The following is a 24,643-nucleotide window of genomic DNA, read 5'->3' as shown; positions in this document are numbered from 1 at the left end:
AACATGGCATATCATGTGACTAAACGGTAGATGGAAGTTCGAAATGTGTGCATAACAACAACAACAACAACAACAACAATAATAACAAAAGCATTAAAGGGGCATAAAAGGGGCAACTGTCTCTTATGTCGCATATACATGTACATGTAACGCTAGTTCACCTTTATCTGCGGGGTAACCTATATCCGTTTCTTTCAGAAATGGTTATTCAGGGATATCAAGTCGACGGACGGTAGTTTCAAGCTACAATATTTGAACATATTATAAAACCACCGTCCAGTTGGTAATCGCAACGAATATTAGTTACCCATGCTCCTGAAGTTATCTATTATATTAGTTATCACGTTTATGTTTTGTAATATAACAGTTTTAACGGTAAAATGTAGTAGTGCTATTGTGTTGCTTGTGTTGTGTTTGGTAGTTTGATCACGGGTCCAAAGGTTTCTGTCCTCACTATTGGGCAAATGTACATATCAAACATAACCCTGCATGTACACACAGGTTTGCACGGGGCAAACCTATGTCTAATCGATAATCTAAAGTGGTATCTTACTGCGCTTGGGGCACCGTTGAGGCACTGTGGGGTTCGTTCACTGTGGCACTAGTTGTGTTATTTTCAACGATTTTTTAGAATAAGATATTGCGTAATACGTAAAAGTATGACTAAGAAGACAACAAAATACACAAAGCGTCCTTTATCTCTAAATTTCGCTGAGTATTTTTCGAACCCTGTAGTGCCGCACCGGTGCCGCAAGTGCAGTGTAATATCACCTTAACCGAACTTTAGTTGATAATTAGAGCCCTAAAGTGGTATTTCACTGCACTTGGGGCACAGGTGCGGCACTGAGGTGTTCGTCCACTGCGACACTGCTGTATTATTTTCGACGATTTCTTTTATATAATTTAGATATTGCGTAATACGCAAAACTATGACTTAAAAGACAACCTAATACAGAAAACGTAAGAAAATTCGCTCTTTATCTCGTTGATAATTGAGTTATCTTTCCAACCCCCAGTGTCGCACCAGTACCCCTAGTGCAGTGAGATACGTATACCATCTTATGGGATTCGTGAGCAATAATGATGCAGATTGCAGATTGTTTTAATCCCTTGCACACACCATATCTAAAGTAAATACCAAGTGCTTTCAAAGCAGAAAAAATTACATTTCACAATCTTCATAGTTTTCAACTTGAATTATTTGGAATATACAGATAGATTGTGGTGAAGCCCACCGGTTAAGACAAGAACACAATGAGCGCTGGATCGGCCGAGGAGGGCTCTGCGCCAAAGGTAAAGTTGCATCAAAATTTAGAAATTTATATAGTGTTCCTTAGACTTTTTATTTCTATTGACTGTTATGTTACATTAGGCATTAAAGGGGCATTCCACTCCACACGGGAGTGTTATTTTCCGGTAGATATAAATTTTAGGAAGTGATAACTGCATAATACTTCACATTATACGATAAAGTACCCAGTTGCTCCACATGCCTCAAAAGCATTCAATTTTCTACTAAACTCCCCAAGCGCCCTCTAATTGAATTAATCCTATGGCTGAATACAATGCAAAACTTTTAGGTAAGGTTACAAAACTAATTTCAGGTTCGCTAAGAAATCTCGTCTTGTTCTTGTATTCTTTGCTATCTTATGAACTATTTGCCTTCTCGGTGTGCTTAGCGTACCTCATTTATTCCGAAAATATGCGTTTCTGTGCGTACAGGGAATGCATGGGTAGGGTCTGCATGGGTTTAGTGAGTGTCATTATTGTTTTATAAAACACACATCACGTAATTCATCCCAAGGTGAATTCCAAGAAATTCGGCTGATTATGTATTCATTGACACATTATCTATTGGAAAACAATACTCCCTTCTGGAGTGGAATGCCCCTTTAAATGGACATATCCTTATATCATACTCAAGTGTGTTTACAACAGACGTCGACGATTCTAATAGTACATTGCCTCTTTTATGTAATCCCCAAGCAGATGTAGAAAATGCAAAATTAATCGTATTTACTTATTACTCTGTGACCGGAGGGTAACTTTCGTCGACAGAGTATTGTTGTTGGCGAATGTAATGAGTGTTCGCATCTGTATCTCTATGTTCCGTTTACCGCATTTGTATGTAGTCCTCTACACGCAGCTGCGCAGTAAGGCACATTTTTTTTCGCGGTAGCTGTTTTTATAATCAACGTAATAGAGTTCAGAAATCACCCCTGCGTCCGTCGGTATATTGGTCCAGGTCTGCGTTACCTCCGCGCGTTTGGCCTTGCGGTAATTAGATATTGCCAAGCAGATGTTGCGAAATGCAGATATAAGGGCTTCGTTTTCTTTCCTGTTCGTCGTTAATACTAGTATTTGTCTGGTACTGTCCATATCATCGGCATAATAGAATATTTATATTGTTGCAACTGATGCGGCGGATATCTCAAATACGTGACAGAGTACGTTACCTATGGTCACTTGTTTGGCTTTTTTACTTACTCTGTGTCTTCTGCTCGCTCAAGCTGTCGCTTGAGAAACGTTACGATTTTTTTCTGTCCACATCTGCTTGGAGATTAGCTCTTATGAATGTTTACATTCTAAGCAGACGTCCGGTACCGACAACAGTGGCTTCGCGCCCCCTAGCGACGACACAGAACTGCACACTGCTGTCAACTCTGGGGACGTAGATCATGTCAGGGTACGTCACAAAATGCTCATCTCTGTCAATCCTAACATTTTCATATCTAATACAATCATTATGCTAAACTTTCTTCCAACACAAAGGTATACACGGATCACATTTTCAACGACCAATGTCACCTTATTCAGGATCAATACTGATGACCAATATTTCAGAACGTAAACTCGCGAGAGTTAAGCCTGGGGCACAACCCGCCGTACGTGCAATTTGTCCGTACGTTTTTTGTGGAGGCCACGTCCGCCACGTATTCCTGAAAACGTGGGGAACGACTGGCAAGAGCAGGGAGGGAGTACGTCACTCGCACGGTTGCGCAAGGTGTAAGTACGTGGTCTGCACGCCACGCCTGGCGGAGAGCGGTTGCGTTCATCGTTCGTTGCGCAAGTGGTAGGTGAGTTGCACGTGCGTACAACGTACGGTCTCTGTGCGAGTGCCACGTTAACGTATGCAGGCCCTACTTACACGTGCTGCTTACGTACGGTTTCCTCACTCACTCGCATGGTGTAAGTGCGTGCAAGTGCGATGAACGTAAGTTTTTCGGAGATGTTCATATAGGACGACCTTTCAAGGTCCTAGCGGCTGCCTCCAGACGTCCTAGCGGCTGCCTCAAACCCGCAGCCCGAACGCAGAGAAAGTTCTGCATGCACTTAAATTTCTACGGCGCGTCTGCGTGCTCCCAAATCCGTGTGATTCGCCACGTGTTCGTACGGAGACGGTACTTTCCACTTACGGATACCAAAAGATTGCCCACGTTTTGGCACGTAGACAGCACGCACTTGCAAGTACGGCCGGTTGTGCCCCTAGCTTTACTCGATCTTGCGGATACGTGTCGTCAGCAATTGGTCACATCTAGACGTTGACATTTTAGTTGTTCAAAAGAGATGTTTAGGCATTAGAAAATACGATAAGCTCTTAGTAGTGAGATACGCAAGACTAGCATGCAACCTTGATCTGACTCCGTCTTCTATTGAACTACCTTAAAGTTGCCGTCACCGGAAGACCGTCTGACGTCTCAATCCAAAAATTTGGGTTAAATATACCTGTTTAAAGGTTGTCAATGCTGTCTGAAACGTCTGACCGTTTCCAAATTTGTCAAGTTGCTTGAGTAACTGTTATATTTATGCTTTCCCGAAGTAGAAAACATATTGTTTTTGCTACAGAAAAAGTTTACGGAAAAGGCAGGACTGTACACCAGGCCTGGCTACCTGAGCTGGCTACCTGAGCTGGCTTTCACGTCAGGCTACTCAGATACCCCGATTCATGGCCCCAATTCTTTTTTCACTCGCACACACTACATTTAGTTGAGCCTGATGCTTTATTATTGCATGCGAGTAGCTTTCCACAAAGTTAGAGGGAAAATATTCTGAATTAAAAAAAAAACAAATGTTGCCTTTCTAGTTGTTGATGTGTTTATGTAGACGCTGTTGAATGAGCCGGGAGTGGATGTGAACGCACGTGGAGATGGGAACTCCACACCCTTACACCTGGCAGTTATCAACAACGACATCTCCGTAGTCAAACTTCTGGTAGGCGTGCAGATTGATAAAGGTGGTATCTCACTACACTTGGGCACCGGTGCGGCACTGCGGGTACCCTGGGGGTCAGCCGGAATCGGGCAGCTAGGACAGTTTATTCGGTGGGCCAAGACAGTCAGGCCCGCCAATCTCCTATTAGCGCCCCGGAGAGTTCAAGCCCGATTAGGTCCACCTGCCCTTTTCGGGCTTAAACTCCCCGGAGCGCTAATGTGAGATCGGCGAGCTGACTGCCTTGGCTCCCCGAACAAAACTCGCTAGCTACCCGGTTTTGTCTGGCTCCCAGGGTACACTGCGGGGTTCGAATGATTATACTCAACGAATTTCAGAGATAAAGAACAGAATTTTCTTACGTTTTGTGTATTTTGTTGTCTTCTAAGTCATACTTTTACGTATTACGCAATATCTAAATTATAAAAATCGGCGGAAATGACACAACAGTGCCGTAGTGAAAGAACCCAGCATTGCCGCGCCGGTGCCCAAAGTGCAGTGAGATACCACCTTAACGGTAGCACTAGTACTATAAGTAGTACGATATCTCAATTTAGATCTTTTGATAACCTTGTTTGTTTGTATTGCATATACAAGGTAAACCGCTTCATGGCGTGACACACCAGATTTGTACTGAACAGTACACGCTGTATATCCGGACAGATTTATTTGATCCGCTCATACCAGGACAAAAACCGTACTCTTTTCGATAAGTGTGGTGGGTTCTTTTACATGCCCGAGGTGTGTCCCTCCGCAAACATGGGACCTCCATTTAACGTGCTATCCGAGGGACGTCCCTAGCCAAAGCCGGGCACTCATTTTCGCCTTATCCGACTTCGAGTGAGTAAATATAGGTTTAAGTGCCTTTACTAAAGGGCACAACATTGGAGCCTGCTAGGGATTTGTACCCAGAACCTTTGGATTCTAAGACAACAAAAAATCACTTCTGTAAATAGTTTCATCAGGTTGTTAAATACTCAATATATAAGGTTCTTGAACCACAACCAAAGTAGTACTCACTTTCGGTTTTGAAGAGAGATGAGAGGGGATACAAACTGAGTCACGTTTGGGACGGCATTCTTACTGCTGCAGCGCCACCTACATCGGCTATATGTAGCAGTGAGAAGTAGATCCAGCAATTCTACCATGATGATGGCGTCTGATAGACACCGAAACGTTGGAAGTGAGTACTATTTTGGTTGTGTTTCTTACTACTAGTTTATTGAGTCAAAAATTACTGTCCTAACGCTTAATTTTTTTGTGACACTGTCCGCAGTTGGAGAGGGATGCGGACATCTACGCGGAAGATGCAGATCACGTGTCCCCCTGGCGGCTGGCACAGGCAGCGCAGTGCTCTCTGCAAATCCTACAAGTGATCCTGAAGGCCGCAGCCGACCTTCAGGGTGACGTTGTGTAAGTTCCATGATTCTCATATTTACTATATATCACACTCGTATACTTGTATCGTTAAAATGCTTTCACATACGTACACACACACACACACACACACACACACACACACACACACACACACACACACACACACACACATACACACACACACACACAGACACACACACTAGCGCGGTTTCCACAACAGAAATTTCCGTCTCGTGTTCGGTACATACTATGGTCATGACTTTTAAAGGTAGATATCTCTTGGGACAGTGAGCAAGTGGTCTAGGTTTTGGCCCCTAGCGGCTTTTTTCTAACTGCAGATTGATATTTTATTTCACATTTTGGAAGACAGTAACCCAGAAAGGATTGACGGATCGTCATAATATTTGTATGTAAATGGCGTAAATAATACAGTAGAAGTCAGTTAACTGCACTAAATAATACAGTAGAAGTCAGTTAACTGCACAGTGATTCTGTTAACTGCACGGAATCCCAAAAAGGGCGTTTCAGCTAGATAACTTCTCATTATTGCACCATGCGGATAATTGCACGAAATACGCTGGCAATTAAACGGTGTGCATTAAGCGGCTTCTACTGTAGTTGACATGAATGAATACTAATCGTGCAAATTAGGAGCTAATTTGCATAATCAATGACGATATCTTTTTATCTATCCGTTCCAGCGATTCCAACCAGGGGGCGACATCGCCCAGTAAGGCAGTCCCAGCGGCAGACTGCGGCTGGGCGCTGATGGAGGTGGCTAAGAGCGGCGGCAGCCAGGCGGCGGAGAAGCTCAGAAGTCTCCTGTCAATCAGCGGTGACGTCAGCATGACTCAGTGGGATTCCCGGGGTAGGACGATACTGCACCACGCGGTGGCCAATCAGGAGGCGCTACAGTTTCTACTGGAGGTGAACATGACGTTAGCTTGTCCGAACGGAAATAGCTATAATTGAGCTAGGATACTAGTTCTACCACCTCTGAACGCACTAACAGACCAAATCCAACATTTCCCTGTTAATTCATAATCTCTTCTATTGACCCCGTGACCTGGAATGTCTGATTTCAAAACCTCTGAACTCGACTTCTGACCTTTTGGTGACACCATCTTCTCACTCACTGCCTGCCACTCTCCTTACAATGTACTAGCTATAGTATTCAAACAACTACGAACATCGAAGAACAAAAACATCCAGACGCACTTTGCACGAAGGCAACTCGCTGGTAAAACACATATACGAGCAATGTAGACCACTAGTTCTTTGCTGCATTTATTGTGACGGTAGTTTTGTAACAGGAATTTGTTACCACAGAGCGGGCGAACAACAGACCTACTTGAGGCAGCAGACGAAGATGGCTGCACCGCTCTCCATCTTGCCGCTGAAGGAGGCTATACCGAAGTACGTCCAGGGTTCCTCAGTATACAGCAATTTAAACTGATGATAGTTGATACTATCCCGTTTACATTGCCATTTTAGTGTTTCATGTTAGTGAATATACTTCAGGGATGTCCCTGTGGCTCAACTGGTAGCAGCATCACAGTTGAGCTTCTGGTTCCAATTCGTTGGTAACCGGGAGAAGCAGGTCCTGGGTGAGGCATCTCTGTTGGCGTTGTGCACCTCTTTCGCGGAAGGGTTGTAAAATGGGGGTTCCGTGTTGGGGAACGTACCTCAAGCCCGCCATTAGACACACATCTCTCTTACTGGTACACAGAATTATGTTTTTTTCATGTGCTGCTATTATGTTCAACTCATATATTCGCCTACCTAGGTCAATCTATATGTAATATAATTTATTCCAAATACGAGACCAGATCACTCATACTTGACTGTACTGTTATCAATGATATTTTGTTGTTCTGTATGTAGCCTCGTAGTACCATTGTCCATGTAGATAGTAGTTGTTAATGGTTGCCATACACTGTACCTTGTGCGATTGTTGAGCAATAAAGTCATCCATTTAAGAGGGGGGGGAGGGCTATAGCAAACCCTCGATGTAAGAAGAGACCATAGCCTGCTATACAGCAAAAAAAAGCACTCGAAGCTTAGTATGCTTCAATTCTAACATTTTCACGATAATTAACATTTTCAAGCGTACACTGTTTTTTTTTCCAAAATTGAAGAGTGTTTCGAGCCTCCTGATGGCCGGAGCCAATCGCGAGGCTGCTGACAAGGATGGACAAACAGCGCTGCACAAGACAGCTGGGTAGGACAGTGTTGTGTGTATGAATTCAATATCATGGCTCTAGTAAACATATTTAGTAGGAAGTCTAGGTCTTATACATTTGCTGGCATTATGCAGGGTCTTATACTTGCGATATAATCTCCAAGCAGAGGTTAGGCTCCTACCTGTTTTGAACGTCTTTTAAAAACTTTTTGTGGAACTCTCTTTATTTCCAGGCTTTCTTTTTCCAAGTCGGTTAGCAGAGGGATATAGAAAGAAAACCTGACAAAATAAAAATCCAGACAAAAACGCATAAAAAATACGACGTCCAAAATAGCGAGAGCCTAACCTCTGCTCGGAGGGTGCTTGCAATGTACGTAAATTTCTGTCGACTTGAAGTTTGTCACGGCTTTTGCCATTTAGGAAATAGCTAAGGTTTTGTGAAGTTTGCCAGATAGTCGTATTGGCTTAATTACAATTTCGGGTTTTCCCATATCAGGAGGGGACATTACAACGTTGTGGAAACCATTCTATCGTCTGGAAACATGGCGGACGGTGACGCCGGATTGGTGGACGAGATCCGGGACACCGATGACGTCACAAGGCGTCTCGTCAACTCCCTGGATAGGCAGGGTAGGAAACCCCTCCACATGGCAGCGGAGAAGGGCCAGGAGAAAATTGTCCGGCTCTTGCTGGAGAAGAACACCTCTATCAATAAGTAGGTCTATTCATATTTATTCATTTATTAATCCTGTAGCGTAGTCCCGTCAGTATATGTCTATTTTATGAATGAACATTTAGATTTACGCGAACAACACTTAGAAGACGTACCCACATTTTTGGATGACTGACGGGGGACGACGCAGGTTATCTGGTACGTTATAACCAGGTGCTACAGTCACGTGGCTTTATTGTCACGTCTGGGGTCCCAAAAGGAACTGTACTCCCCATTGATGAACTTTCACCCCATGCCTTCTTTGTAATCTGTAGTTTGTTTATAAAGGAAGGCTAACGATTTATGAATGAATGAAGACCTTTATTGCACAATTTGCCCAACGAGCTAAGTACAGGTCACAACAAGTCAGGATATATACATATAAAAGTGTCACAAATCTAGTCTAACACAAAAGTTCGGCTTCTTCTCGCTTCTTGGTAATAGTGAAAATGTAGGACTGTATGGGTTTCGCTATTGTCGGTTTTATGATGTTGTTTACATGTATTTATCACTGGAAAACGAAGGACCAGAGACGGCCGAAGCCCGCTGCACCTGGCGGCAGAAAGTGGCAGTGCAGAGACCGTCGAAACTCTGATTTTCGCTCACAGGCACTCCCTGGCCTGGACAGACAAGCAAGGCGTAGGTGGTCTTCCTACCTCTAACATGCCCCAAAATTTCACGTAGATAGACTCTTGCTCCATGCCTCGAGCGGTCCTCTTCTCGACTAATCTTTCCATGGACCATGTATTTGGTCCATGCCTTTATGTAGGCAGGTCACCTTAATGATGTTGATAATATCAGCTTCGGTAAGGGTGATATATTTAAAGATTTATTATTACATGTTTACTGGTCTACTTGTGACAGGACACGCCCCTACATGCGGCTGCCAGGAGGAACCACGCCCATCTCATCCCCCTCCTCCTTAAAGAAAAGGAAGGTCTGGCCAGTAAGGAGAACAGGCAGGGGCTGAACGCCTTGGACGTCGCCATCGACGAACGGGCAAAGGACGCGGCGGCGGCGATGGGGAAGCACGAACTGTAAGCACTGTTCAATGATGGTATTGATAATACTCCTGTCACATTGCGCGAAAATCGATCGGACGACGAGTCTGCGGCAATCGCCCGAGCCTCGCTTATAATAACAACTTTATTGCACAGCAATAGTACAAGGTACAAAGTATGGCTTATATGTGACAGGGGCGGTTTTCAGGTGAAAAATACGTGCAATCCTCTGTTGATCTTAAATATGGCCGATCTTCCATCGATACGCCCGAAGATCATGGATAATTTGACAGGGGTATTAATAGACTAGTGTCTTCGTTAAATTACTTATGTCACTGCACGTTTATCTTATGGACGACATCCTCTGCAGACTTAAATAAAACCACACGACATAGTGTCACATTTTGGTATTTTCTCGTCATATTCTCTATCTTTGAAGAGGGAAAATTGTTGTTGTTTTTAATGAAAATTAGGCAAAATTTGATTAGCGCACTGATGTCACCCATAAGAATTACTTTCTGTGGCCTTAAAACTAAAAATACAGCTACTGGTTACAAGCAACCATCATTATCATTATCCAATGAAAAAAGACGTTCCTTGACTCCGCACTTGTCTGTAAAGCTCGTCTAGGCTATCCGACCATGCTTTAAAAAAAATCAAAGATGGAAAGACATATTCTAATTCCATGCGTTCAGAGGATCGAACTAGAACTAGAATAAAGCGTCCAGCTACTCCCAACCCAGTGTCGATCCTTGGTTGGGAATGGTCGGGAGCAAAGTCTTTGGAAAGTCCTGAAAGTTTGATAGGGGCTTAACGTTGACTTGTCCTCCATACACTGCTGTTGTGTGTATATATATATATAGGTGGGACACGTTCCTGACTTACCCGCAAACGAAACGAGGAAAAGACCAGAAGCCTCAGATGTACCGGATGATCAAAGACATGCCTGAAGCAGCGATGGTGAGAAGTTTTCTACCGATAACGTTTGGTCTTTATTTGAACATTCATAGATCTCTTTTGGTGGAAATCAATCTGATCATGAATCAAAGTTTGAACTAAAACTGACAACAAAATTAAGTCATTCAAATTTTTGACAGTCCAACTCCAGTCTGTGTCAAGGAATGAGCAATCTGTTGCTTCTGTGACGCCACGTTATGCAGATAGATCACGTGACTCGATGAGCAGTGAATCGTAAGATTCAGACAGTCTGTAGCGTCCCCAGCTCAACTTATGATCCACTGCTCATTGAGTCATGTGTTCTATCTGAATAACGTGACGTCACAGAAGCAGTAGAATGCTCACTCCTTGATAAAGACAGGAGTTGATCTGTCAAGACTACACTTAATTTAACTTTAAGTCAGAACGTTTGGTCTTTTGTTGTTTCCATAGTATCAATGTCAAGAGTTCGCAGCTATGATCTTATGCTCCGTGTAATATTTCTCGTATGTTTGTTTAATCAGTTCCTTAATCATGCAAATATGGTTTTGATTACCATCAATGGATCACTTCCTATCACTTTAAAGGGAACGGGTCTTGCATATGGAAAATATATAAATGTGAAAAACACCGAGAAACATACCAAACACTCTCTCCGTGAACAGATGGCATTTTCCATTGACCTCATGACCCGGAATGTCTGTCATGCCTGGTAAATCACTATAGTTTTACCACCTCTGGGCTCTACTTCCTGTAACTGCTGCAAGGTTATCCTTTGTGGTGCCGCTAACTTTCCAATCACTTTCTGCCACCTTACTAAGAGTTTATCCAACTAACAACCACAAGAACAAAAGTATCCAGACGAAAGCACGAGAACACAAACGCCCAGACACACCTAAAAGAAAGCCTGCAAACACCAAGGCAATGAATGAATATCAAGCTACTAGTATAGAATATGTGTACGCCAGATGGATGTTTGGTTAACAAATAACCTTACATGAACTTATATAGTAAAGGTCTTCCAACACAACCAAAATAGAACTCACTTCCAACGTTTATCTTACACCATCATCAGGTTAGAATGACTGGATCTACTTCTCACTGCTACTTATATATATATAGCCGGTGTAGGTGGCGCTGCAGCAGTGAGAATGCCATCCTAAACGGGACTCAGTTTGTATCCCCCCTCATCTCTGTTCATAACTGGAGCTGAATTCCTGATCCATACGGCATTCTTGCTGCTGCAGCACCACGTACATCGGCTATAAGTAGCACTGAGAAGTAAATCCAACGACACCAAAACGTTGGAAATGAGTACTATTTTGGTTATGCTGGAAGAACTTTACTATATGAGTATTTACCAACTTGATGAAACTATTTACGGATCTTACATGACCTTGCTTGACATTACATTTCAGGCCTTCATTGATCGTATGGTGGTCGAACATAAGGAGGATTCTGAAGACAATAGTGACGGAGGAAGGGTAAGTTGGATATTTTACGTTTTGGACAAATGAAAAAAACGTTGTCAGGATTATCTAGTGAATTGGACGACCCTAAACACTCAACACAAAGGCTATTCTACAACGAATGGGTTCTTCCTACATTGGCAAGGAGGCGGGGTGAGGGGCGGAAGATCCACCCAAGTCTTGACCTAGTTCTCCAAACTCTCGCGAGAACTAGGTCACTCCGTGATCAAGATGGACCGATAGCCATCGAAAATTTGGAGGTACGTGTGTTTACCTTTAATACAGTCACTGATTGATGAAAAAATCCTATTAACTGTGAACATACGTGACTAATGAATCTCTTCAACGATTGGCAAGTTGAAATGAAGAAAGTTTGCATTAGAATTTATTTTGGTCGTGAAATCTCTGGAATTTGTTCGAAACACAGGCCATGCCAAGGAAGTACATGAATAAAAATAAAAGAAGAAAATTACATTGCATATAGTATCAATGTACTACAAGTAACGAATTAAGAATGGGTACTTGTTACTTTGCAGGTTTGGAAGTATGACTTTATGTACCTGTATACACGAGACCCGCGGGATTCTCCATTAGAGGTGAGATATCCACGTTATGAAACATAAGCTCTTCATTTTCATGTTTAAAAAGATCATTGGTATCTATTATACCTTTTGCATACAATTAAAAATTAGAAGTCTATTTTCCAATATTCTACTACGAGACATAAAAGGCTCCGCCCCTGAAGCGTTGCTAAAACGGTTTAGAATGTACTCTATATATTACATGTAGATTAGATGATGCAGTGCCTTGTTCTTTTACAGGCAATGATCTGGTACAAACGATGGCAGTGTCTGGAGCACCATGTGGTGGTGAAGTTTCTCAAGTGTAACTGGTAAGCATAGCATACTTTACTGATTTACATACATGGGCTTAAAATTTGCATAAGGATATGCATAAACTATTCATAATAAGATGGGTCACGGATTTGACTGCGTCTGCGCAGCGAGATGTATTGTGGATGATATGTCAAAGTTGAAGGCCCCTGAGACATAAAAAAACACGCCAATTTTATCAAGTGTAGGAATGGTGAGAAACAGAAACATGTACTTATTGTAGAATCGTGGGGCCACAATATGCATTGTAATTCTTTTGCATCTCTCTTGTTTGTTGTACCTACACTCAAATTATCGCAAGGTGCCCTGTCGTACTTCATAACAAGGCTAAAATGTATTTTGTCTGAGGAGAGCGTCTGCTATTGTTGTGTGATTAGTGCCAACGAGGTGTCACCTTTTGTTCTATCCTTTGAAGTAATGAGCATCAAACAAACTACAAGGCGGTGACATGTACCTGTCACAATTATTGCCATGCATAGCTCGTTCAGTTGTAGACAATGTCTGGACTTGTGTCTGGGATTTTGAAATAAAGAGCAGTGAGTTGTTGAGTTGGAAGACAGTCTGAGTGAGGTGACAGACAGAGAAGGCAGCAGAGAGAGTGTCCAACTCACAGCTCCCGTGCGTGTCAACGGCATGACTGTGTCCTGTGTGCGCTTTCTGATCCTGTAGTCTAAACGTTCCTCGTTCCTCTAAACGTTCCTCGTGCAGCATTCTAAAAGAACCTGGGGGCCACAACATCGGCCCCCTTACACAAGCATGGTTTGACAAGAAATGTTTACTAGTTAGGGGCCTTCATCTTTGATATGACAGTACACCCATAATGAATCTTACTGCGCAAGCACAGTTGATCTATGAAATGGCTTATTGATGTGACTGCACTACTCCATCTTTATCGGCGGGTTAACCTATATCCGTTGATTTTGAAAACAGATTATTTTGGGATGTCAATCAAGTCCATGGCCGTTGGTTTCAAATTTCAGTATTTTCAAAATATTGCAATTTGAAAGCACCTTGGAACCGTCGGTTCGACATCTTTCAGTACATGTACACTTTTTTTCACAATCAACGGATATAGGTTAGTTGTCTTGCGGATAAAGGTGAACTAGCGTTGAATGCCAGATCCCTAACCACCCCCCTCCCCACACACTTCTTTCAGGCAAAGGTTCGGAGTCTACACCTTCATGGCCTATCTACTAGTGTATGTAATCTTCATGGCGATTCTCACCGCTACTGTGGCCATTGATGCCTCGGACACGACGTACTTCGAGACTCATCCTTCGCTGACGGTCTCTTTCGACGGAACGTGTCATGTAAGTAGCTCCACTCTTGTATGGTGATGGTCATCAAGTTAATCTAATAATAAGATCTAATAATAAGGATATGAAGACGTACGAGGGGAGATCAGTATGTTCTCGGTCTCATCCAGAAATAAAAGAATCACAACTCAGATGTCGAAGCATAGATGTCAAGTATTAGGTCTTTAATGTATGTGTACCAAAATTCAACTTATTATGATGATTATTTTGCAGGCGGCACCCAGTAACGAAAGGTATGAGATAAGGAAAAAACATGGACGATTGAGCTGCGACCTGAGGTGTGCGGGTCAACTTGCTCTGTTCGGAAAGTCAGACACCCACTTCTTTCTACTTGAGATACGAAAGGGAATCATTATCAAACAATTTGACAATGTCTTCCAAAAAATTGGACATGGCTAACTCATAGACATAAGACATAAGGCTATCTTGCCATTTTATCCTACAGATCGTTTGTTTCAACACGATTGCTGTTTTCCTGATGAGTATGGGCTACATGGTCAAGGAAGTCTACCAGATCTACCAAAAGGTTGGACATTCTTATCTCACCAATCTGACGTATATTGTTGCAAAGATTAAAACCCTAGGCCTATAGATTATATATTTTTGTAAATTTTCACAGCCTTTTGTACAGAATGTACCACGCAAGGCAATGTACAGTGCAGCATACACACACAGAGGCAAAACAGGTTCCTCCAGCCGAGGTGTCAATGTAAACTTTAAGGCAAAAATAAGCTAGCCTCTAGCTATAGATTTTATGACTCTGTGACCATCTGGTTTAACAAATACGACCGTAGTTCGTTGACTTTGCGACAAAGGACCTAACAGGTGCCTTTGCAATGTTTGCCTTCCCTCAGAGACTTCACTACCTCGGCTGGAGGAACCTGCTCCAGTGGGTGCTGTATTTGAGCGCCTTCCTGTACAGCCTCCCCGTCTCCACTCCGCTGGACAGCTGGAAGACTGAGGCGGCAACAGTCGCCACCATGTTCGGCTGGCTCAACTTTGCCATGTATCTGCAAAGGTAGTTACCTTTGCCAAGAAGGTTATGTTTTGGGTAGTGTTTGTATGTTTGTGTGCGTGTGTAGAAGACCAGCATAACTGGAGAACGCCTGGATGGGTTATCTTGATATATGGTATGTGGGTAGGTCTTGATCAGACCTTGCAATGATTAGATTTGGGGCTTCTTAGCAGCTTGCTATAATGTAGCCTGGCTAAATCGCGCTCCTAGCGGCCGACACGGCCAGTTGGAGGCCGAATATAATACAGTCAAACCTGTCTATAGCGGCCACTCAAGGGACTGGTCAAAATTGGCCACTATAGAGAGGTGGCCACTATAGGGAATATGCTAATTAATTGACCACAAGCAATAAGTTACACATGGTTTTAGTACCCACTGATCTTTATTCACATAATACAGTACTGTACATGTACTGCAATGATTTTACACTATATGTATTAAGAAAACAAAAACTATAAAAAGTTTTAAATGTTCTACAGTTGATATTGTCTGAAGAGACCGGTATCGTCATATTTCTTTGATCTTTCGTCTTGTATCCTTTGATACTTCGCCGTCCGTGTGTTCCCTCCCACGTTCACACGTCAGGTTCGCCCATTATGCTAATGTGGTACTCACAAGAAAAGTCTCGTCATTTTAGACTTATCTCTTAATAAATGTAAGAATAAAGTCCACCATAGTCTGAAGTTCATATCATTTTGTCTTTGTAACAATTCATTTAGAAAGTTTTTGTGATAAAAATTAACCTAAGCGATAGTGTATTAGAACGTAACTTTAACGCAATTTACCTCTGTAATATTGGTGTCGTCAATTGACCTTATATGACCTCGCTTGTCGGCGGGTATGGGTAGCGCCAGTTTACGAAGTTTTGTTTTGAAAATAAATCAAAGAGGTTTTAAATCCGGCGTAGGGTGACGATACGGCAGCTGTATATGGCCGAACGCGTGCCGAAACATAGATCAGCGGTCCGCGTGGCCGTAATCGGCAGTGTTTTTGTACCTGCGGGACCGGAAATCGTGTGGCCGTGGCCGCGTTGGACAGGTGGCCGCTAAGCCTATTTCTTAATCATTACGAATCCAAGGGACCGACAAAAAGTGGCCACTATGGGCAGGTGGCCGTTATGCAAAGGTGGCCGCTAATACAGGTTTGACTGTATAACTGCAGTGGAACCTCCGGGTTTGACATATTGAGTTCTGGACATACAACGGTCGCGATTTTTTTTAGTGATAGATAGCTCTTGCGGCAGAGAGTAAGTGATGTATGTTTAGACCCCCTAGCGGCTTTTTTTGGATATGCAGGAGCCGGTTTAGCGTCAGACTTTGACGGAGAATAACTCAAGGGATAAAATGATCAAGGTAAGGGTTCGCGGAACTCTAGTTATTTCTGCACTACCGTTTTGTTGATTGCATGTTTGCTTGTTTAGCATTACCGGTAATGCTATTTCACCTTTATCCGCGAAATAACCTATATCCGTTACTTTTAATAACGGTATTTAGAGATGTCAAGTCGACGGACTGTAGTTTGAAATTTTCAAATCATTTTCAAAAGAAGATGTCAAAGAATAAAGAGTAAAAATTTGTTTGGTACACGGTTTACCATATTCTGTGTGTTATGTCATCGTTGAACCTTCCTGACTACGTAACTTATATATATCACATCTTGAATGTAGATTTATTGTATTTAACGTTAATAGTTTTTTACCCATTGCTCCATATTTTTAGTGTATCAATGCTACATGTATTGTATGTATACGTATTGATGTGAGGATCACAAAACCAGCCTACTGCTGCCTGTGATCCACGAGTATTGTACTGTTGCAATTCTAATAAATCAAATCAAATCAAATTAGATATCATAACGAGGGTAATTTTTTAAAACAATTTTTATACGATTTATACAAATTATACAATTTAAGCAAATTATAACATTTATACAAATTATAACATTTATACAAATTATAACATTTATACAAATTATAACATTTATACAAATTATAACATTTATACAAATTATAACATTTATACAAATTATAACATTTATACAAATTATAACATTTATACAAATTATAACATTTATACAAATTATAACATTTATACAAATTATAACATTTATACAAATTATAACATTTATACAAATTATAACATTTATACAAATTATAACATTTATACAAATTATAATATTTATACAAATTATAACATTTATACAAATTATAACATTTATACAAATTATAACATTTATACAAACTAAACTGTTCCACCAAGGGTGCCGGTGTTTGAGACTGATGTCTACATCTACATCTTGCTGATTGGGAGGATCTTTAAGTCCCTGAGGAGGGTGATTCTGGTGTTCCTTCTCTACACACTGGCCTTCACCACGTGTTTCTACTACATCGCATCGAAGGCTGACTTGCCAGACTCAACAGTATGTATTTGTTAGGGCTGGGTACCGGTACAGAAAATTCAGGTCCAGGTCCGGTTCAGGTCCAAAGGATCAGGTCCAGGTCCGGACCTGAACCTGGACCTGTTTCAGTATGACTCATGCCAATGGTCCATTTCACTAGAAAGAAATCTGTTTGGTGGTGTATTAGACTTACACTGGCGTTTTAAAATCCTACAACGCTAGCTGCACCTGTACGATTGGCTGTAAAACTTGGTAGAAATTATTATAAACTCTACTCTACTTCACTCTTGTTATTTTTTTCCACCTGCAAGCGCCAAAACGTTTGAATGCCTTATAAAATAATCTGTTAAATTTCCAATCGGTCCAACATTCGGTCCACCCAATTTTTTCAGGTCCGTTTTTTCTGGACCGGTCCAATAAGAAAAACCGGTTTTGTACCGGTACGCTGTACCGATACCCAGGCCTAGTATTTGTATTTATTTCTTAACTTGAAAGTTCATCACATGTGTTGGTAGAAGTCATCCTTAAACTAGTTTGAACTGTAATATCCAACACAAAACTTGGAGACAAATTTTCGACTGACAAACACCAGGCTTTTTCAAGGAATAAACAATCCACTGCTGTCGTGACGTCACGTTATGCAGCTAGAACACGTGACTCAGTGAGCAGTGGATCATAAGTTGCAGGAAGTCTATGGCGCCCACCGTCTCTGTTGAGATATTAAAAGTCCAATGTTTGAATCCATTGCGTCCAACTTTTGTGTTAGATATTAGTTAAACTAGTTCAAGTATGTATTTTTCTTGATAATCCTTTTTTTTTGCTTCAAGACAAGACAAGGACAATGTGGCACTGCACTCAACTTGGTAAGTAACATATTAACAGTGCCATATACAAAGGACAGACAGAAGGTAAAGGTAGTTCCATAGACTACATGTATTTAATGTCGTTATACCCCTGTCACATTTGACGACGATTCTGCAGCAATCGCCCGAGCCTCGCTTATAATAACAACTTTATTGCACAACAATTGTACTAGCTACAAAGTATGGCTTTAATGTGACAGGGATAGTTTTTTAGGTGAAAAATACGCGCAACCCTCTCTCGATCTAAAATATGGCCGATCTTCCATCGATACGCCCGAAGATCGTGAATAATGTGACAGGGGTATGAGGGCCATATGGATTGTTCTCCGCCGTATCTAGGGTACATTATTGGAAGGTGGAGCCCATCAACTTTTACCTCCACTTCCAAAATCAGATGCCCTTTGTAAATCTGTGTGGAGTTAGAAAAGTCTCTTATAAAAAAAAAATGAACAGCTAGATGGGCAGTCTTCCACTGCTTTAGAGGGGCAATATTTACAAATCCTCTCCGACACAAATAGCTTTATATTTCGCCCTTTTTTTCGTTTTCTTGACGGTGGGCACTAATTTCAATCTTAATGATATTGGAGGTCTTATCAAAGTCACAAAGTACGAGGTATTTGAGATAATAATTCGAGCAATTGCAAATGACAATCAATCTCTTTGATATAGTAAGGTTCTTTAGGCACAACCAAGGAGTATTACTTCCAACGTTTCGATGTCTATCAGGCACCATCATCATGGTAGAATGACTGGAAACTGCCTCTTGTTGCTACTTATAGCCGATGTAGGTGGCGCTGCAGCAGCAAGAATGCCGTCCCAAACGTGGCTCAGCTTGTATCCCCCCTCGTCTCTGTTCATGACTGGAGCTGATTTTCTGATCCAGACAGCATCCTTTATCCAGCGTGTTCTTCTGTTTTCCTCTCTGTGGATGACTCCAGCCCCCTCCCAGTCTATTACACAATTGTTTCTGTTGATGTGGTCGGTGACCGCTGATTTGTTCTCTACTTGTTATTGGATCGGCTATAAGTAGCAGCAAGAAGTAGTTTCCAGTTATTCTACCCCGACGATGGCGTCTGAATTGGAAGTAAGTACTCCTTGGTTGTACATAAAGAACCTTACTATATGAATAATTGCCAACTTGATGAAGTTATTTACGAATCTCTTTGATGTAGGACTTTTCTGGATTCCACTCCTTCTCGTCTTCGTTCTTCACCACCCTGGGGATGGTGATGGGGGAACTCAACATCCAGTTCTTCCTGGACAGGCAGAAGCACTCTGGTGTCACCCTGGTCCTCCTGGTCTTCTTCATCTTCCTCATGAACATCGTCATCATCAATCTCTTGGTATGTAAAAAATAATTAAAGACACTTCGAATAACAGAATTCTCTGTACATAACTATTATTGTGGCGTCGTGTGGCGCAATCGGTAAGGCGTTTGACCCAAACAGGTAACAGGTTCGAAACCGCTGATTTGTCCCGACGTTGTGCCCTTGGGAAAGGCACTTTATACGACATTAGTCTCTTCACTTAGGTGAAAATGAGTACCTAGCTTCGGCTAGGGCCATTCCTCGGATAGGACGTTAAATGGAGGTCCCGTGTTCGGAGAGAGCCATATCTCGAGCACGTTAAAGAACTCACCACACCTATCGAAAAGACTAGGGGTCCTTTCCGGTGTGAGTGGATCAAACCTTACAGTCCGGTCTCCGTTATGGCATCTTGCAAAGGTGATAGTCACCTGTAATATCAATCCTTCCACACAAGTGGTAAAACTGAATAGATAAAACGTAGGTTGTGGTTGTACATACTTGTATGTCTTAGTTCAATAGCATATTGCCAGTTGTTGAAAAGGGATTTTGTTGTTATTGTTATTGGGTGGGCCGACTACTCACTCTTTGCAGCCAGGGGCTGAATTGCGAGGAGCTTACAATAGGCGGGGCTAAATCGCAAGGGTCTGGAGCGAGCCGCCATTCGGCGCCACTCAGGTGACCGCAATACGACTGTCGCAAGTGTCTGGAGCGAGCTGCCATTCGGCGCCACTCAGGTGACCTCAATACGACAGTAATTGCCCCAGGTGCGGCCAAGGTACTGTAGGTTTTGAACCGCTCACACCGCACCGTCGCACATGTGGCGGGTTCTTTAACGTGCCCGGGGTATGGCTCTCCCCAGACACGGGACCTCCATTTAACGTCCTATCCGAGGGACGACTCATTTTCACTTGAGTAAAGTGAGGAAAGTCGTGTTATTTGTGAAAGTGCCTTTCCCAAGGGCACAAGATCGGCAGCACGGCAGGCGGATTCGATCCCGCAACCTCTCGGTCACGAGGCGAACACAATACCACTGTGCCACGCGGTTCCACCGTGATGGGAACTTATATATTGTACGACTAATAATCTATTGCTCTGACGTTCGCTATCATTTAGATCGCCTTGACCTTGGACGCTGTAGACATCCGTGACGTCAGAGCTAAAGCTGCGTTCAACCGGAGAATCCACCAGGTAATATTTTCATGAGGGATGTCCCTGTGGCTCAACTGGTAGCAACAGCACAGTTGAGCTCCTGGTTTTAGTTATTTGGCAATGTTAAATTAGAGACTAGGGTAATTCAAACCTGGTCACCTATAGCACGTTAAAGGGCTAGCAAACCCTATCCACAATATACCCTGCTACTGAAACAGCAAGGAAACTTGCTGCTCTATGTGCCAATAATAATAAGTGCTATACAATGTCCTGAACGCATATTCTGACGTCGTCCTGATTTTTTACATAGGCATTTTACAATAGATGGCTCTGGTCAAATTGGAATTGTTCAAGAGTAGCCAATGGGTTTTGGAAAGGCGTTTATGCAAAGGGATGACAGATTTTGATAAGTTAGATAAATGTTTACCCCTAAAATAAGGTCAACACCACACTAACTTTATAAGTGGGAGGACTTAGTTTTGAACTGAAAGGAGACTGTAACCTGTAACCTAGGAGTATACCAGAGCATATCTGTAGAAGACTAGAACACAAGAAAACGACTTCTTTCCACGAATTTTTAATCACTTACCACATGACACGAGGCATTTCTACCTCCAGGCAGAACACATGTTGGACAAGGCGTCCGGTTTCTGGTCAGCCTTTGCTGACCGCGCCCGAGTGCTGACCTGGATGGACACTAACCAACCCTCCTGTATGGACAAGGTAAGGACTGGGACAAAGCATTTTAGTGCAGAGGAGGTGTAGGGGTGCTTTTGGAATTATGTGGCTAGCCTTCGATGAGTGAGTAGTGTTCTGCGTAGAGTGCGTAGTCCAGTGGTTAGCCAGCAGCGACCCTGTCTCTGCAGCTGGATTCGATTCCGCTTGTGTCGCTCATCCGACATGCACGCTATTTGAAAATTTGCAGCTTAGGACTTGACGTTAAGAGCTAGGGAAATTTCCCCATGTATGAGGGAGCTTTACCAATACGGAACACGGTAGTACCAAGCCGTAAAGGATATGCATAAAGCTGCTTGTATCTATAGTGTAAAATAATATGTAACATTTTGTCTTTCCTCAGACAAGACAGTTTTTGGACATAACCGAGGATGAAGGGGAGATGGGAAGAACTGAGAAAAGGTAATGCTCAAAATATATTAAGAATCATTTACAAACACTCTTAATTTGATATTAATTTTTAGCGAATAAGCAGAACTTATAAATACATGTATATGATGTATATATCCGTGAGCAATGCAAAATTGTTTATTTTCACTGTCAATATTATATTATCACCCATTCTTGTATACAAAGACTAAACCACAGCCTACACAATAAACATATCTGGGAAGGCTCTGCTAAACTGGGGAGGGGTCTTTAATTTTTTGGGCTTGCCCTCCTTTTGGTTTTCAGTCAATTATAGAATTGCCTAAGTGCTTTCTTTAGTTAAAGCTGACAGTCCAATTGGCTGAGTAAGAGGCCACGCCCACAAAAGTAGAAACCTCAGCCCGGTTTAGCAGAGCCACCCAATCGTATAGTATAGGGCCGCGGACGAGGTTCTGTGCAGGAGAATGGCACCGCTTTAATAACAGAGACGGTGGACTTCCTGGCACGTTTGATCAATTGCTGACGTCACGTATCCGTGTCACGTGTGAATAAGATCACATGTCAGTAACTATCGCGTGATTGGTAATTATTAAATGAAAAAGGCAACAATGGTCGTTGTAAATTTGATCCACGCATGACTTTGTGTTCGAAGAAAGTTTAGCATTGTACTATCACTTTGATGTTGTGGCATCTTCCTACAGCCCTTCGGAAGAGCAAGAGGACTTACGCCGGAGGTTGGAGGACATGGAGGCCACTCTGAAAGCCGTCTCGGTACAGCTGAGGTCTATGGGGGAGATGATGGTCCAGCAGAGTAAAGAACTACCGGTTCAAAAGGCCTAGTGCACCGAACAGATGTGTATTATTAGCAATGACTTCTCAGTAAAACTTTGCATGTTTGTGTTGGTGTAGAATATGTCAAAATTGATTGCGAAAATAGCTTCATTTCTGTTCACTATCATTCCAGAAGAAAAAGATTCTCCAACCTAGTAGTACATCTAAAAGATTTATGTTTTAGAATGCTTTATTTAGTTGCATTGGAATGGAAACCTGCTAAGTGTTAGGTGATGAGGAAATAAGCAAAAAGGTCTAAGCTGTGTCACATACTGCAGTTTTGATAGTGGAGTCTAGGAGGCGCACCTGAACATGATTTTGTCATCGTTGAAGTCAAGGATGATTGTTTTATCTTGGAACGACCTTTCAGAGATTTTGAGTCAGTTTGTTTGTCTGTTTGTGAGTAGTGGTGTGTGTCCGCAGTTCCGAAAGTCATAGGTCAAATGTGTCAAGGAATTCTTGAACTAGTTGAACTGTAATTTCCAACACAAAAATTGGACTCGCCCAAATTTTCAACTACACAGTATCAGTCTTTGTCAAGGAATGAACAATCCACTGCTGCCGTGACGTCACGTTATGCAGATAGAACACGTTACTCAGTGAGCAGTGGATCATAGGTGGCAGGAAATTATTTTGTCCGAATTGATTAATCAGGCAAGATGAGGCAAGAAAATTACCCAAGAGTAACGGGGATTTGAGGTCTGTGAACTCTTGTATTAGTGTGACACATTAACATTTTACTCAATTCTATACTATAACTACATAGTACTGCATACTCATAACTTGACATGCGCAGACCTTGCAAATTGTCATTTTCTGTTCTAGGTATTACATGTATTCATGATATCGAGGAGGTTTGATGTATATATCGTCCTTGGTGATCGTCCTTGGTGATGCGAAGACACCCACGTGCTCATAATTTTCGCCTGATTTCAGAAAAAAAATTCTTCTTCAGGGATGGTCAGATATATGCTGTAACCTAATAAATTGTATGATTGTAGAATTGAAGAGAGGTAGTATTGACTGTTAATATGTTGCAGAAGTGAACTTGCTGGATTAAGTACTAGCTGTATGAGTGGCACCAATATGGAAGCCATGGGCGTAGTTGCCAACATGCATGGTTAGTGATACCAGTCTACCACGTGCACACTAGTGTCACTTTACTAGTACAATTCTTAGATACATGAATGAATGCCTTGTTTGCTGTAATACCATATTTTGTCACTTCATTTCTTTGTTAGAACGTTCGTTTCTGGTAGCCTGGGCACCACCCTACTTCTACCGGGGCTTCTTACACTCGCTGCCCTAAAAATAGGTACTATACTATTTCTACCGGGGCTCCTTACACCCATGCTACGTTTATATGGTATAATCTATTTTGAAAAATTGCCATCTTATTTCTTACCCTGTTTTTTTACCCATCTTGGTTTTTTTGCCCATCTCATGATTTTTGCAGTCTGCAGAGGATGTCATCCATAAAATTTACTTGCTGTGGCCTTGGAAATGATCAATGTGATATATGTGAATAAAAAATAAATAAAAAAATTATCAAGGCCAAAGAATGGACATCTGTTTCAGTCAACATTACCTAACCGTATTGTGAAATAATACGAAATGCGCAGCAATGTACTTTACTTAGTAGACATGTATGCGTATGTACAAATATACCTCAATCGAACTCTATAAAAACAATAAATTTGTACTAATTAATAAGCAGCAGTAGTTGTTTTCATTTTTTTCCAGAAAGCTTTCCCTCACTTTTTAGATTACAGCATTTTCTTATTGAATATGCAGGGAAAGTTCTTAGTAATATTTATATTCAGAAGTTGTATTCATAGTATTTGCATTGATGTTTTTTTATAGCGTGCGTTACATGATC

At 42.0% G+C, this 24,643-nt stretch overlaps 1 protein-coding gene across 1 annotated transcript; it reads left to right on the top strand.

Moving 5' to 3' along the window:
- Positions 1 to 1,212: 1,212 nt before the first annotated feature.
- Positions 1,213 to 24,458, top strand: LOC118417780 (transient receptor potential cation channel subfamily A member 1-like). Its single transcript, XM_035823496.1, has 23 exons — positions 1,213 to 1,293; positions 2,594 to 2,686; positions 4,105 to 4,212; positions 5,486 to 5,622; positions 6,291 to 6,516; positions 6,919 to 7,005; positions 7,728 to 7,810; positions 8,268 to 8,486; positions 9,008 to 9,122; positions 9,348 to 9,520; positions 10,348 to 10,444; positions 11,839 to 11,904; positions 12,426 to 12,485; positions 12,711 to 12,781; positions 13,939 to 14,092; positions 14,544 to 14,624; positions 14,953 to 15,116; positions 17,372 to 17,531; positions 19,546 to 19,716; positions 20,794 to 20,868; positions 21,448 to 21,552; positions 21,908 to 21,966; positions 22,635 to 24,458. Exons 1-23 carry the CDS (start codon positions 1,255 to 1,257, stop codon positions 22,771 to 22,773), a joined length of 2,682 nt encoding a protein of 893 aa, XP_035679389.1. The 5' UTR covers positions 1,213 to 1,254; the 3' UTR covers positions 22,774 to 24,458.
- Positions 24,459 to 24,643: the final 185 nt, after the last annotated feature.

This window comes from Branchiostoma floridae, chromosome 6 (assembly GCF_000003815.2).
Source record: "Branchiostoma floridae strain S238N-H82 chromosome 6, Bfl_VNyyK, whole genome shotgun sequence".
NCBI classification, from domain to species: Eukaryota; Metazoa; Chordata; class Leptocardii; order Amphioxiformes; family Branchiostomatidae; genus Branchiostoma; species Branchiostoma floridae.
This window is presented reverse-complemented; position numbering and strand designations above follow the sequence as displayed.